Below are 16,004 nucleotides of genomic sequence, written 5' to 3' on the forward strand. Positions count from 1 at the left end.
GCACAATATTTTACTCTACCCGATATGTTAATAATTACGTTATTTAACAATTTTTTTTAATCTTTTTGTGGCGTCCAATATTGAGGCAACCAATCAAATACTTGAAAAACATAACAACATTTATTATATTATATTAATCTATTAAAAAAGTATTTAATAAATTTGACATTTGCTTTCAAATTTGATAGCAAAAGGCTTTGCCTTCAATTGATTCAGCGCCACATAAGAAATTGAAGGTTCGATGTTGTACGTCTACATGGTAGTTTTGACATTTCTTTAAAAATGCTCTAAGACTCCTAATTTAGGAGTAAATAAAGAAGAATACTATTGTAGCGTAATATCAAGTAGAGAAATAGTGTAATAAATTAAGAGAATAAAAAAACATAGAGAGTGAAGGGAGGCCAAGTGTTGTAATAAGTGGGAATAGTCTGGTGTGGTGGCCAAAATAGTCTTCCCATTGAAGTAAAGTTAAGTTGAAGTTGGGCACATTGAGTGAGAAAGTGGCCAACCTCTATTTCTCTTTCTCTCACTTCCATCATCATGGCATCAGACACACAATGACACACACAGACACACAAATCTAAAGGCTTATAAATCCAGCAAAAGGCAGAGGGTGGGAAAGTTGAAAAGTAAAATCCATTCTTTCATACCAGCAAGAACCAGATTCAAAGTTGGAGAGAGAGAGAGAGAGAGTCATAATTCCATCATAAACAACTACCGCTAACCATTCATTTTGATTAATAATATATGTGAAAAAAAAAGAAAAAAGAAAAGCTTTTTGATGGGGAAAAGAAACAAAGGAGGGGGAGGCTGAGAGACTCTTCCGTCTTCTCGTTGCTTGCTCTTTCTGCGTGTCTGTCTGTCCTTCTGGTTGTAGCAGCAGCTGATTTGTAAAGGGATCCGGCCGAGTGCTGTCTTTGGAAGCTTGGTTGGTCGTCTTGGAGGTGGAGGAGGAGATATAAGGTACAGATGCCTTGCTTGAATCATTATCTTACTCTGTCTAATTATCTTTATTATTTTTTGTCTTGGAGGAGCAGCAGATGCATATAAAATGGTTCTCAATTTTAAATAATTTAATTTAATTATATATAAAAAAAGAGAATTTAAAAAAAAGAAGGAGAAAAGAGTCTTGCTGTCAGAGCAATTGTTCTCTTCTGAGTTCTGAGTTCTGACTTGGGATTTGATTCTCCTGTGAGTCCTTTCTTCTTGGGATGTGATTTCATGTTTGTAAGAGTAAGAAAATTGTTTTTTTTTATTTTTATTTTTTTGGATAAATAAATAATATTATCTTGATATTCTGTTGTTGTTGTTGTTTGGTTTGTGTTTTGGTTGTCTGGTTTTCTTAATTTATTGAGTAAATTAAATAAGGAACGATAATGATGTCCTTAATTTCACTTTCATGGGTGTTTGTACTTTTGTTAAATCATAGGATCTGGATTATCATCTGATTTGATTGTTCATCAATAATATGTGTTTTTTTCTTGTTGTCTGTCTGTCTGCCTTCCTGTACAAGGATTTCTTTCTTGCTTTCTTCTTCTTCCATGGAAGTTAACGATCTTCGATACAGCAATGTTGCGCTGCTGATCAATCTAGTAATTGTTTTGGTTTTGAATCATTTTTAATTTAACAAATTAATTGATGCCTGATGGTTGGTTTGTCTGTCAATGTCCCCTCCCCCTCCTCCCTCTGATTAGTGTATGTGGGTGGGGACATTAAGCTTAAACAATCAAAGGGGGACACATAATTCAAATTGATATATATGTACGTATATGCGTGTTTTGTTTAAGCCAGGCTTCTTTTGTTAGTGATCGAAACATCGATCCAAATTAGATGTTTTCATCACTATGCAAAAAGGTAACTTACTAGCACCTGTAAATTCTCAAGTGCTCTATCTTGTTCCTTTCAGGTAGGAACGGTAATGCTAGGAACATGGGAAAGAAAGGGAGTTGGTTTTCCGCCATAAGGAGGGTTTTCTCTCCTCATTCCAAGGACAAGGACAAGGACAAGGCAGTCAATGTAAGAGAATATGGCCTATTTCTTTTTCCAATGGAGTTTTCTTGATTTATATCACAACTTGTTTGAATGTCTCACATAGGCAGACTAATCAAAGGTTGGCCTTTTGTAATTGTGGTTCTATTCGGACTACTTTTTCCCAAATTTCTAACTTTTAAATAAGTCTATTCGGGGGCTTGTCTCAGAAACATGAGTCAGCTGCTAACTGTAATGAATGTGCTTGTAGCATTTGTACTAGCGAGAACTGTGTATAGATGGTGTTTAGTATTTACAATATGATTGTTTTTTTGGCGATAAAACAATCATAAATTCATACTGCAGTTTATACGTTCAATTCAGTTTATTGTATGTCTCCAACAAAAGACGGTTCAACTTTGATTAGAGTGGTGCACATTTTTCTTTTAAATTTGTGTAGTGCATAATCAGTTTTTTTTCTGCTTTTCGAGTGCAGAGGTAAAAAACGTGCAAAATATTCGCTAACTCAAACTAAATCTCTTTGTTAATCATATTGCAGGGTTCGGAGAGGAAAAACACAAAAGAAAAGAAGAAGGGGCTTGGGAAACTAAATCGTGGAGAGACCAATTCATTCATTCCGCTGTTCAGAGAACCAAGCAGCGTTGAGAAAATTTTTGGGGATTTTGAGAGGGAGCAACAAAGAGTAACTTTTAGGCCTCCTACACCTGATGAGCAACCAAAGACCCCACCATTTGTGCCTCCTAGAGTTGCTTCTCCGAGGGTTGGTTCACCAAGGGCTGCTTCTCCAAGGTCTTCTTCCCCAAGAGCTCCTTCTCCAAGGGCTCTTTCCCCAAGAGCTCCTTCTCCAAGGGCTCTTTCCCCAAGAGCTCCACCTCCAAGAGCTCCCCCTCCTCCAAGAGCTCCTCCTCCAAGAGCTCCTCCTCCAAGAGCTCAATCTCCTAGCACCTTTCATCAACATAAGGAGATTAGCTACAGACCTGAACCAACTCTAAGGAACCACCATGCCTCAGCTACTAAAATTCAGGCAGTCTATAGAGGTTATATGGTAAGCTTACTTTTCACCCGTTAGCATTCAAGGGTGGGGTGGGATGTTACGTGTAATGTGAAAACTGGACTATACGAAGGTAGAATTCAATATAGGAAAACCTAATCCCTCTGTTCAGTTCATCTAATTGAAAGCTTTCTAGTGGTTCTACTCTTACTGTGGCCACATAAGACAATGCATAGATATGCCCTGTCAAAATAAATAACTCAAATTCAGACATCACTTTTGGAGAACGTTTTAGGTAAAAGGTACTAGACTAACCAATTTTCCAAAAATGTAGCCATTAGTATAATATCACGTGCTATCTAGAATCTGGTGTTTTGTGTCCTGACTTTATATATAAAGTTGCAAATTTTATGTGCATAATTAGTTTTTAGAAGCACAGCTGCAGTTCAAATGTAAGTGGTGGGCAAAGGGTTTGACCAGCGACCAGAGATAAGATTTTGTTTGGTCCGTATTTATTTTTCTGGTTTACACATTAAAACTTTATTTAAAAGGTACATTTTCTTCCCGTAGAGGTGTATTGTATAACTCTAGAGGTAGAGCGCACAGGAGAAAGATAAAAAAAGACTTCTGCATTACTGTGCAGTTGTCATTCTGTCCAAGATCATGCTACATCGTTCTTGGGAAGGTTTTGGTACCATGCGGAGTTGTCTTGAGCAAGCATTTGATATGATCTGGATCAAGTCTAGGTTTTGTTAACTACAGGTTATGAACTTCCCGGGAGCCTGTAATGAACTTAGTCTACTTTTTATACAGGCAAGAAGAAGCTTTAGAGCTCTAAAGGGTCTAGTGAGGCTTCAAGGAGTAGTAAGAGGCCAGAACGTGAAGCGTCAGACGATGAATGCCATGAAATACATGCAACTCTCGGTGCGTGTTCAGTCTCAAATTCAGTCACGGAGGATTCAGATGTTAGAAAACCAAGCACGACATCAAGTCCAAAACAAGTATGACAAAGATGTGGAAAGCACCTTCGGCAAATGGAACTTGAGCCAGCAAGTATGTCTCCATTCATCTGTTTGTTATTCCATGCCTATCTGTTTCATTTGGTTCCAAACATTTAAGCTCATAGCTAGTGTAGGGGGCCCTAAAACAATTATAAGGTTGATCACTAACATTACACTCTGCACATCCACACACTAACACTTCTTCATTTGTACGTTAATTTGGTCAATAATTTGGGGGAAACATGGACCTTACGCATGTAAATAGAACATAAAATTAATAGAAGCTATGGTTCCGATGAACAACAGCTAAGCACTTAGCCGAGTTAATGGTTAATGGGCCTTGCAATATGTATCAAGCTGAACACAGCACGATGCTTATTGCATTTATGTCACTTCAAGGAAAGCTTAAGCTGGTGGAGAATTGGCCGAAAATGTATAGTGATCTTATATTATGAAACAAGATCTTTTAGGCCGCATTAGTTCTCAAAACAGATTAGATGAACCATCTTTTGATATGGAAACCTGTAGACTCACATGATTATAACAATCTAAAAGAAGATTACTCTACTTTTTGTGCTAAAAAATGAAAAATAAACATATAAAAACTCCGGTACTATGTCTGTAATGTGGTTAAGCACAACATATCTATAAAACAAAGTAGTGCTAACAATTTCAAGGATTGTGCTCTAGTCTGAGACGGCCAATAACGAGGAATGGGATGATAGCTTGCTAACTAAGGAGGAAGTGGAGGCAAGGTTGCAGAAAAAGGTTGAGGCAGTCATGAAAAGAGAGAGAGCAATGGCTTACGCATACTCCAACCAGGTATTCTTTCTGCACTAGTAGTAGTAACCCAACTGAATCCACTTTCTAGTCTCATTTTCTTCAACTGTATGTTATTCTGCGTTCACTTTTCTGTCAATCTTCACTTTTATGTTAAAGAAAAAAAAAAGAACATAGTGGCTTAAGGGGTTAATTGGTTTCTTTTGTGCAGTTTTTAATGCAATTGATAGTTATCATATTTCTTGATGTTGCCTTGTACTTTTGTGTACCAAAAACAGCTGTGGAAGGCTACTCCTAAATCAGGTCAAACACCTATAGCTGATATCCGGTCTGGGGGATTTCCGTGGTGGTGGAACTGGTTGGAACGTCAGATCCCTCCAGTAGACCCTCCTGTGCCAGCAACCAATGCATTGAAAACTTTTCAGTTTACTCCTCCAAGACTAGGATCAGAGCGAAAGCCAAGCCCCCTGGCCCAGTCAAGCAATCAAGGGGAACATCCTTTTCCATTTGATAACAATTTTGACACACCAAAATCGTCAGCAACAACCATTAATCTGACAACAATAAAACCAGCACGAACCCCGCCTCCTACTAATATGAGTAGGACTCCACAAGCAAACAGGTCTGGGCTATCGAAGTACAGAAGAACACCAGCTGATGGAGCTGAATCCCCTTTCGGTTTTCCACTCAAGGATGATGCCAGCCTCACAAGCTGCCCCCCATTTTCGGTTCCAAACTACATGGCTCCCACGGCATCAGCCAAAGCGAAAGCACGAGCTAGTAGCAATCCCAGGGATAGATTTGTGGGGACACCGACCAGTGAGTCCAAAAGGAGGCTTTCCTTCCCTTTGACACAAGGTATTGGGTCTTTCAAGTGGAACAAAGCTTCTTTTTTCTCTAACAACAAGGATTCCAGCTCTCCAATGAATTTAGATAAGAACCGGTCTTTGCAATCTATCGGAAACACGAGCATAGATTCCACGGTTTCGATGCCTGCGGCTCCACGAGCTGGGAGGAAGCCGTTTAAACGATTTGTGTGATTCATTTTCGTATATTTTTCGAACTTTTCTTGTACCTGTCATTCATTGCGGTGTTGATTTTGTTTTTGAGTGTACGGTAATAGACTTGAGAGTTGCAAAACACTGATGTAAAATGATAAAAAGAAGGGAAATATGTGTGTCGTGTGTGTAATATATATGATGCTTTGGATTATTGGATGTAACACGATTTGAATTTTTACAAGTTTCATGGACAATTTTATTCTACTTTTGCATTTCTTCTACGGCTTTTTTCGGTGCACATAACGTTCGATGTACATAACTGGTGCACAACGTTGCTCGCGTAGTATTCAATTCTCGGGTTTTACAAAGCAAAGCGAGAACAGAAAAACCAAAGCGAGCAACAGCAAACGGAACACGAAAACCCGAAGAGCGACCGAGCCTGTCCGGGATGACACTCACAGAAACTGAACAGAATTATTCACATTTTTGTACATGTTCGTAGGAAATAGCCAGATGTATACAGAAACAGGGAGAGGATTAAATTCTATTGGATCATCAGCTGTACAGAATGAAAGCAAATCAAAGTCCCAATCTCCCGCTAAAAGGATATATAAATGTTTAAAAGTAATGTTCACATGTACAGTTGGGATTCTTCCATCACGTCGATCTGCCTACGCTGCAGGGATCAGGAAGGAGGCGGGGTATGAATGGTGGTGGTACCAGGTAACATGGCTACTGTCACTACGAAGTATTCACAGCCAATAGGGAGACCATACGGGTTCAATCCTGAATTCAAGGCCAAACGGTCGGTTCCCGTGTCAGATGTTAGCTCGTGCTCAGACCGGGTTGAACTAGGAGCCATTGGCTTCACAGTCTGCCGTTCGATGTGCACAATTTGTCCAACAATGTAGTTAGGTTGATTTGGGAGATGATCGGTAAACAAGGCTACAGATTCAGCAGACAGGTAGTAGTTGGAGCAATTCCGATTAATTGCCTCGTACTGCCCAAATGTGTTTAGAACAAATGCAGCAATCTCGTGGACTTCCAAGCGACCGAAAGATATCTTCTCTTTGTTTGCCTGCAGCAAAATTAACCACCTGTTAATTCATCATTTAGCCGGAACAGAATTCAGGTCACAGTTGATGCCTATGTCTCTACTCACTAAACCATGAGTAGAGAATATTACATTAAACCATTTTACTTTTTCTTGGTATCAAGTAACAAATATTTCTTTTCGGTTGAACAAAATATCCCTCTATTATCAATTACCCGATTCTCAAGTTAACCCACTAACGCCATCGTTTGTCCAAAAACAAAATCATAATACCTGCTTCTCGAGTTGATGCTTTGTGTACAATGTTTTAACCAGCTCCTTCTTCTCTTCCAATTCTTTTCTAAGTTGTTCATTTGCAGCTTCAACCTTTGGATACTTGTCAAGTAGCTCTTCACGGTGCCTTGACAAGAAGCCAACTCTATCTGCCAGGACCCGAATACATTTCCGAAATTCAACAGTACCATCATCTTCATTGTCGTTAATAGAACTGAAACAATTCAAAGCCCAAAATCAGAGTCACCTCCCAATGTCAATAACTGATCTAAAAGTATTCATTAAATTAAAGTACCCATGAAAACTCCCGGAAACATGGACATCTTTTCCTCCATTATAATGTTTTCTAGTGTGGGGGTTTCTCCCCAATGTACTTATTTCATTTCTTTTTCACATTAAAATGACCTGGTTATGTACACTTTCAGAAGGAATGCTATCAAGGTTGCATGAGATATAGCGTCAGACCTCATTAGTGAGAATTTGAGATAATAAAATTTGTTTTAGTTCTTGTCAAAACGAATAACAGAATTTGTTCAAAACAGATCAAAGTAATTTTAGTGGTGTGGAAAACTTACTTGCCCAGAGATTGTGCTAAGGTGCGCAAAGATTCATTAAAACTAGCCACCCCACCCTGGGCATATACACAGCTCCTAAGTCTTTCAAAAAGGCCACGCATTTTCACAGCAGATGCGCGCAGTGCACTATACTCCGAGGCCCTACGATCAGCCGCACAAAGATGGGTTTGAGCTTCCTCTCTTGCCTCATGCAAACAATTCTCCAAATGCGCACAATTCATCTGGCATGGGCAAAGCATGAAAATATACAATCAAAATATAGAAGAGCTAAGAATTAATAAAACCAAATATTTATATCCATGGAATCAAATCAATCCCTCCTACACCCCCAAAAATTTTGAAAATTTTCAGAATAATCCATGGCCATAACAGTACTGTTGCTGTATCCCACAGTCAACAAATCAGAAAAGTCAATGATACTCCAACGAGTATCCAATGTGTTGGACAGTATCGTAGGGGTGTGGTATCAAATACGCACGCTTCCCTAATTTTCAAGTATCTGTGCAACAAAGTATCTACCATGACAGCATAATCCAGCTTTTTTTAAGTATGTATTATGTATAGATAAAAAGGGAAGAACTCTAGGGAAATAAAGTCGACCATTCTTTGTAAGAATTGTTCTCAAGGAAACAAAAGCAGGCTAGGGATCATAATTTAGCCTTTTTAAATACCAACTTCTATTGAACAGTCATGTTGAAAAATATTCAAAAGAAAAATATAAATCAGGTGAATTAAGTTCACCGTGACTTCAACATAAGAGTCATCTAAGAAACCCCGACTAAAGAATATGTGCCACCCACTCGATGTGAGAGAGAGAGAGAGAGAGAGAGAGAGAGAGAGAGAGAGAGAGAGAGAGAGAGAGAGAGAGAGAGAGAGAGAAGTAGAGAGAGAATGCATTTATAAAAGAAACAAAGAACAGAACAGCCGGATGCATGAGTTAAAAATTGCTGAGAAATGATCTCTTGAAAAGAAAACATTAAAAAAGGGTTGAGTCAGACCTGAGATTCATCAAGGAGTTTCCGATTTGTGTCCAATTCCCTCTTAAGCATAGAAACATCCTCCATAGCAGCTTTAAGCTTAATTTCTGTTTCACTCAACTGGTTTGACTTCTCTGAAAGTGCAGTTTGCAATTCCAGTAACAGCTCCGCACTGACTTTGGTGTCCAAGCCTGGGTCAACTGCTGTTTCACATGGTATAACATTAAGAGGTTCAGGCATGCTTTCAGCAGTAGAACTGTTTGTCAGTGACATGCCCAGCTGCCCCTCCATCTTATCTTTCCCATCTTTACCACTGGCTAGCAGTTCTTCACGCTGTAGCTCTTGCATGGATGAATCCATTAGATGATTTCGTACTGCAGAAGAATCCATCATATTTTCATCTACCCCATCTCTCATTTTCCCAGGTTGCACATTGAACAGACCCAGTTTTGCATCAAAAACACTAGAGACGCAGGAAACCTCATCCATGGGATCAGTATGAGATGAGCAAGGCATATGGACTCCCCTACCACCTTCTTGCTTGCAGATATCAACCTTATCAGACAAAATTCCAAATTCAGAGGCATCCTTATCATTTGAAATCTTCTGGCTTTGTGAATACTGATCAGACAATCTCTGTTCAAGTTCTTGAATGCGTTTCTCATATGAAAGACACTGCATCTGCTTCTCCCTGAGCATAGATTTTAGATGCTTTCCATATTCATCTTTCAGGTGCAAGGCTTCAGCTGTCTTCTCTGCGGCATCCTTCAATAAATGATCCACTTTACTATCATCCAATGATTCAAAGTCTACTTCAGGCCAGAATGAACAAATCACAGCTATAGCAGACGCCAGTTCTGCTTTCAGTTTTGCATTCTCAACTTCCAACTTACCAGTTCCAGCAATCTCTACCAACTCACAGCCTTCAAGTAGCTCCTCAGAGTTGCAATTCTCAAAGTTATCCAATGTACTCTCATCAGCATCAACCGAATGACTTTCATTAGACATAGAATTTGAACCTCTAAACGCACTCTTTGAAGACAGTGCAGTCAAGTACTCAGGTGCATAACGGTCAATGTCTGAAATCTCAATATCAAGCAAGCTAGTATCAAAAGGAGCTATGTTGACATCACACTGATTAGGCGTATCATATAGTCCCATGGATGCTAATACATCCCTGGGTATGTATAAACTGTGAGCTCTCAAAAACTCCTCCCGTCTCCTGACTTCAGTCTCCCTCTTTGTCGCAAGTCTTTCAGCCAACTGTCCAGCCATCCCCATGTAAAGCTTCAATGAAGCCTTTCGTCTGACTATTTCTGCTAAGCAGGCTCTATATGCAGGGCCGATCCCACGGACCAACTTTAAGTCCAAAAATAGATCCTCCTGACGGACCATTGCCTCTCTAAAAACAGGAAACTGTAATTTTGCATCTTTGATGATGTAAGAAATATATGTTATCTTTTGCATAAATCTATGGAGAAATACATTCATTTCATTCTTTTTATCCTTGCAGAAGTTGAGGAGCTTGGAAATTACGCGATCACAAGCCTGCATCCTAGGCAGGTGATTTTTGTCATGGACATCATACATAGGGCCCAAGGCTGAAACTGCATCATGAGGACGAAGTGAGGAAGACAATTGGCAAGACAAGCAATCATCCACGAGTTTCTTGACAGTATTTACATCTTTGCTGCATGAATTATAACTGGTTAGTATATTTAAAAATATTTTAACTAATTTAGTATTTCACAGCAGACAATTGTGCATCTAAGTGCAGTAGTGAAATTGAGAGTCGTGATCCCAAAGACCATAATATTCAGAAAGCTTTAGTAGTCCTGGAGGTTTATGATCTGGTAAGCTTCGTATCTATTATGATATGCTTCCACTCTAACGGGTGTACGAGTACATCAAATGGGTAAAATCATTCAACAAAATACAAGTTCGTGCATATACAAACTTCGTATCTATTATGATATGCTTCCACTCTAACGGGTGTACGAGTACATCAAATGGGTAAAATCATTCAACAAAATACAAGTTCGTGCATATACAAATAAAGAGAATAGCCACTTCCTGAATGTTACCATACTCGAACAAAAGGACAGCCACAAACAATAAAAATTGAGTTCTGCTATTCCCTTCACTTGTCCTATTTTCCCAACCACATTAAAATACAAACATATTTGCAAATTTTTATCACCTGCAAAATTTCCATTCATATAATGCTTTCCCCAACCTCCACAAGAACAAATTGAGCAGAAAGACCTCTTCATTGAAAAGAGTCTTTTGCTCAACCCTTTCTTATCATTTCATAAGATAAACTAGTCATTAATCGTTAGAAGGTTTTGAGCTTTGAAGCTAATGCATAGCATTATATGAGGAAAATTGATCTAGTGAAAATATGAGGTAACTTCTGATGAAAACTCAACCACCTTATGGCTTCGGATTTTGATACCTAATTGATGGAGAACAGGATTGGGAATTGCTGACAAGGATGTTTAATCTTTTATTCTAGAGTTGCTGACAAGGATTTTGATACCTAAATGATAGAGAACAGGATTCGATTAAGGTCTTTATATTACATCCTTGTAACTCTTTGGAGACAGTTTTGGACGATTGAATTAAAAATTGTTGGAGCTTTGCTTCTCTCTAGGTTTTGTCATGCAACCTAACCCTCGGTGTGATGCCTTAGGCCTGTTGGAGTGATTCCTACAAACCCTACTGGTGTGATGCTAGTAGTTTCCATCCTTTTCTCATAATTTTCATTTATTTCTTTATGATTCCCGCTGTACCTTCTTTCTACAATTCATAAAGTCAACAACACTCAAATTAGACAGACATCCTCCCTTAATTGAGGTTGTCCTGCATCACTAACTCATCTACTTCTACTTCATTAGGTTAAGCACTTATCTAGTGGTACTTGTTTGCTTTAAGAGAAAAATACAAATGTGAGTAATTTTATTTGCCCCCATATTTTGCCCCTGGCATGAGTATCTACACAAACTCCATTCATTTCCTTTCCATCTCTCCTTAACAGCATCTCAGTATACCCAAAAGATGGGCATTTGAACTAACCATATTATCTAATGATGATAATAAAGGCAACAGACAACTTTAAAAGCACCAGAAGTCAAAAAACAACAGGATGAATTTGTATCTCCGTACAATTCAGTCGAGGAACACTGAAGAGCTTAAGGGTAGCAGACCAGGAGAGTAAACTAAAACAAAGCCTACAACGAACATATGATGCATACGTGAACATGAAAGCACACATACAAACCTCTAAATTATATCTGGAATCCTGTCTACAAAATGTTCTTAACATGAAATATGCTGCAATACTACTCATGCAACGTAATTGCTAACAAAATGATAAATTCTAAAAACCGATGTGGTTTTCAGCTACAACAAAGTTTTAAAATGATAAATGAGCATTCCTAAGTGATCTCCAAATGATCCAAAAGAAACTTGACAGAGGAAGTTGGAAAGACAAATAGACGAAAACCATATATCTGATACTGCATAACTATGACCGGAAAAAAAGAAAAGAAAACCAACCTCAATGATTGCATGATACTCCTTTGCTCATGAATATATCTTTGGTGCTCCTTAATCGTGATTTCCAAATTCCTAATAGGCAACGAAGCCCTATTAGAAAACAATTCTTCGACTTTCCGCTTTACCTCACTAAACATCTGTTTAAACTGTGAAACCTTATTCTCAAACTGCCTGTGGGAACTACTACAAATTTCTCCCGCTTTCCTCAAGTTCTCTTCCTTCACAAAATCCAATAAGCACTTCCGAGTGGCAGTCTCTAATGCAGGGTGAAGCTTGATAGATCTCAGTTTTTCTACATCCCTCCCAAGATTGGTCAAAAGATCAGAATGACTTCGATGCTGTTGTGAATAACGCTTCATGAATTCTGTATAGTTTTGGTTTATCATTTTATAATATTGATCCAAATTGCCCCTAGCAACCTCCACTGCCCTTTCTTGAACCTTTTGCTCCCTCAAAAGCCTCTCACAGTTCTCATATTTTACTTGGGTGCAACTGTAAATTGCATGACCCTTGTGGTAGTGGTACCTAAATTGCCTTTCATAAGAAGGCAAGGCCTTCAAAGCAGGGTCTGAAACATCATCCAAAGGGTGAGGGTCATGTGAAGCTGAAGGTGATTGGGGGTCAGCAATGTCAAGAATTTCAACTTGCTCGGGCTGAGGGAGTGGAGAATTAGTCTGCAGTCTTGCTTTATTGAATATAAACACTTCCAGACCATCAGCTGGAAGCTTATATGCCGAAAGCGGCCTCTGTGGCTCAAGCTTCATATCCAAACACAAAACAAGCTGGTCATTGAGATTAATCCCAGCCATGGATTCAATATACAGCATAACTGCCTCCACCGGTGTGCTGTCTTCACAATCGAGCTCAAATGAATGCCCATTCTCAGCAACATGAACCAAAAGCTTGCCCTGATGAACCAAACCTTCAGCGATACTCGAACTCATCTTATCTCAAACCAAACAACGATGCTCGACCACAAAGTCCAAAGCAAACAGAATCAAATTTCCAGTACCACCTTATACATACAAGTACATGCTAAGTTCCGAACCCAAAAGGTTAAATCCGATACCGCTGACCTCCAAGCAATTGAATTGAGCGAGCAAACCACTTTTGTAGAATAACCTGCAATCAACTGGAAAATTCCCGATTTATAGATCTTCAGCCTCGACAAAAACCCCAAATTATCACAGACCCACCTCCAAATCTATAAAATTTAACCCAATTCTCAACAACCCACAAAAGATTATCGAAGAAAAAAGGGAAGAAGAGCATGACGTACCACCAATTCTTGAAAAGCAGCCAAAATCACATCAGAAATTTGTCGAGGGGGGCTCGATTTCTTCGCGATTATCAACCCTCAAGCAAACATCAACAAATATAATCGAGGACAAAGACCTTCACAACTGAGGAGGAAGAGGAGGAAGCGGAAGAGAGGTAATCGAAAGAGATTGGTTACGTGAAAAAAAGAGGCTCACAACAAGGAAAAGGTTTTCACGAAATCCCTTTCCCTTTCACACACATATATATATATATATATATATTATATACCATAGCCACCACTGCACCGTCTACGACTCTTTCTTCTTCAGCAACCTTTTATCTTTTTATCTTTTACTTTTTCTTTGGTTTTTTTCCAAATTGTAAACAAACGCGGAGAAGAGAACCGTTGTGCTGGGAGCGTTAGCTCACAAAAGTAAAATGGTAAAGTAAGAATGATTAATATTGGATTTTATTTAGCAACTTGTTATTAACATTCTTAAAAATCTTAATCTATGTTCTATCTATATTTTTAATTTATTTATTTTACTTCTTTTAATATGATTTCAAATTTTACCACTATATTACTTTTAATGTTTACAATCTTGAAAACCTCATTAAGTATGATGACATAAATATGGGTAAATATTTATAGGGAGTTGTAAAGACCTTTTGTGCTCTAGAAGCAAGTAATCTTTTACTCTTTAAGTTTGATCATATATGCAAAAGACTTTAGCTCCATATAGAATCGATGGCTACTTTATCAAGTCAGCCATTCCTTTGTCCTCAGACTTTTTTCCTCTTAGTCTGAGCAAAATTCTTCCTATTTTTTTGGGTAATTCATGGATAAACAACCATATATGGACTCTATAACATCCCACATCGTCTAAGGGAGTGGATCCTCTAAGCCTTATATGTATATTCTCATCTCTACCTAGTACGAGGCCTTTTGGGAGCTCACTAGCTTCGGGTTCCGTAGAAACTCTGAAGTTAAGCGAGTTCGCGCGAGAGCATTTCTAGGATGGGTGACTCACTGGGAAGTTCTCGTGTAAGTTCCTAAAAACAAAACCGTGAGGGCGTGGTCAAGTCCCAAAGCGGATAATATCGTGCTACGGCAGAGTTGAGCCCGAGATGTGGTGGGGGCTTGGGCCGAAATGTGACAATTTGGTATCAGAGCCAATCCTTGGTCGGAAGTGTGCCGACAAGGACGTTGGGCCCCTAAGAGGGGTGGATTGTAACATCCCACATCGTCCAGAGGAGTGGATCCTCTAAGCCTTATATGTATATTCCTATCTCTACCTAGTACGAGGCATTTTGGGAGCTTATTGGCTTCGAGTTTCGTAGAAACTCTGAAGTTAAGCGAGTTCACGCGAAAGCATTCCTAGGATGGGTGACCCACTGGGAAGTTCTCGTGTGAGTTCCCAGAAACAAAACTGTGAGGGCGTGGTCGAGGGGGCGTGGTCGAGTCCCAAAGTGGATAATATCGTGCTATGGCGGAGTCGAGCCCGGGATGTGGTGGGGGCCCGGGCCGAGATGTGACAATTCTTTAATGTTGTTAAAGAGTCTTGTGGTTCACCATTCACTAGGCTTTGAAAGTCATGGGTTTTAGAATTGTTTTTTAATGCATGCCTACTTTAAAGTGTTATTAGTTTGCTTATGTATTCAAATGTTCTCACATGTTCTTAGCTAGGACAAATTTTGTCCTTCATCAATGAACCTACACCCATTCAACTATTTTCCAAACTAAAAATTACAACAACAAATACAACTACCACCCAAATCCGATTAAAATACTGTAACATGAAAGGTGGTGGCCTGTGAAGTTTAACTTATAGTCAAGACTTGCAGGCAAGAGACATAATTATAGATAGAAAAGAAGGGAGACATCTGTGACTAAGTGAAAGAATATGAAAACTGTTGGTGGATTAAATAAACGGGAAAATACTAGAACTTTGGAAACTATGTCCTCACAAAAAAGGAATAAATTGTTGCTAATTCACCTACCTTGAATTCAAGGTGAGCGTATGGTGCGGGAGGTGAACATTACGTGAAGGATTGTGCCCTGGCCACAAGCGGGAGCATTAACACCGGGGTGCAGGTTTATGAGCTTTGAATGCATCTAATACAACATGTGAAGGAAAATTTTTGTCCTAGCTAAGAACAAGTATGAACATTTGAATACTCATGCAAGCTATTAACACTTTAAAGTAGGCATGCATTCAAAAACAATTCATAAAACCCATGACTTTCAAAGCCTAGTATATGGTGAACCAATAAACTCTTTAACAACATTAAAGATAAGTAAAGATTTAGAGTTTCTTTACCCTTGAAGCTCATCCTTGTTTACATAAGGGATTCACCCAAGTGGAGGGCCTTCAAGTCACCTCCAAGCTCCTTGAATCCTCCTTGTGTTTTCCTCCCTTTAGTGCTCCTTTGAAGATTTGAGGAAATGAGGATATGTTCTCCAAAACACCACAAGTTTGATGTCTCTAAGTCTCTTCACCAAGGATGTATCTTGTGAAGATGATATGGATGACTTAGGGAAGAA

At 39.0% G+C, this 16,004-nt stretch overlaps 2 protein-coding genes across 4 annotated transcripts; one reads left to right on the forward strand and one right to left on the reverse strand.

Annotated features, from left to right (window-relative positions):
* Positions 1 to 442: 442 nt before the first annotated feature.
* On the forward strand, positions 443 to 6,026 carry LOC103432775 (protein IQ-DOMAIN 13). Of its 2 annotated transcripts, XM_070819939.1 has the most exons (7): positions 482 to 963; positions 1,907 to 2,016; positions 2,528 to 2,831; positions 2,862 to 3,034; positions 3,794 to 4,033; positions 4,672 to 4,803; positions 5,040 to 6,026. In XM_070819939.1, the coding sequence occupies exons 2-7, from the start codon at positions 1,930 to 1,932 to the stop codon at positions 5,799 to 5,801; spliced, it is 1,698 nt and encodes a 565-aa protein (XP_070676040.1). In that variant the 5' UTR covers positions 482 to 963; positions 1,907 to 1,929; the 3' UTR covers positions 5,802 to 6,026. The 2 variants fall into 2 exon arrangements, with proteins under 2 accessions (XP_028956774.1, XP_070676040.1); XM_029100941.2 differs by having other exon boundaries at positions 443 to 963; positions 2,528 to 3,034.
* Positions 6,027 to 6,224: 198 nt separating this feature from the next.
* On the reverse strand, positions 6,225 to 13,881 carry LOC103432776 (autophagy-related protein 11). Of its 2 annotated transcripts, none has more exons than XM_008370983.4 (6): positions 13,479 to 13,881; positions 12,200 to 13,331; positions 8,663 to 10,331; positions 7,665 to 7,885; positions 7,090 to 7,303; positions 6,225 to 6,840 (listed from the first exon to the last, which is right to left on the reverse strand). In XM_008370983.4, exons 2-6 carry the CDS (start codon positions 13,141 to 13,143, stop codon positions 6,448 to 6,450), a joined length of 3,441 nt encoding a protein of 1,146 aa, XP_008369205.2. In that variant the 5' UTR covers positions 13,144 to 13,331; positions 13,479 to 13,881; the 3' UTR covers positions 6,225 to 6,447. The 2 variants fall into 2 exon arrangements, with proteins under 2 accessions (XP_008369205.2, XP_008369206.2); XM_008370984.4 differs by having other exon boundaries at positions 12,200 to 13,321; positions 13,479 to 13,771.
* Positions 13,882 to 16,004: the final 2,123 nt, after the last annotated feature.

This window comes from Malus domestica, chromosome 04, assembly GCF_042453785.1.
Source record: "Malus domestica chromosome 04, GDT2T_hap1".
In the NCBI taxonomy this organism is placed as follows: domain Eukaryota; kingdom Viridiplantae; phylum Streptophyta; class Magnoliopsida; order Rosales; family Rosaceae; genus Malus; species Malus domestica.

Bases quoted from the DNA above. Each gene is read 5' to 3' on its own strand.
- LOC103432775 (XM_029100941.2), top strand. From the start codon at position 1,930: ATGGGAAAGAAAGGGAGTTGGTTTTCCGCCATAAGGAGGGTTTTCTCT. The intron at 3,035-3,793 runs GTAAGCTTACTT...CTTTTTATACAG, and splicing joins CAGTCTATAGAGGTTATATG to GCAAGAAGAAGCTTTAGAGC. The intron at 4,804-5,039 runs GTATTCTTTCTG...TACCAAAAACAG, and splicing joins CTTACGCATACTCCAACCAG to CTGTGGAAGGCTACTCCTAA.
- LOC103432776 (XM_008370983.4), bottom strand. From the start codon at position 13,143: ATGAGTTCGAGTATCGCTGAAGGTTTGGTTCATCAGGGCAAGCTTTTG. The intron at 10,332-12,199 runs GTTGGTTTTCTT...TAATTCATGCAG, and splicing joins AGTATCATGCAATCATTGAG to CAAAGATGTAAATACTGTCA. The intron at 7,304-7,664 runs GTAAGTTTTCCA...GAATTGTTTCAG, and splicing joins TTAGCACAATCTCTGGGCAA to TTCTATTAACGACAATGAAG.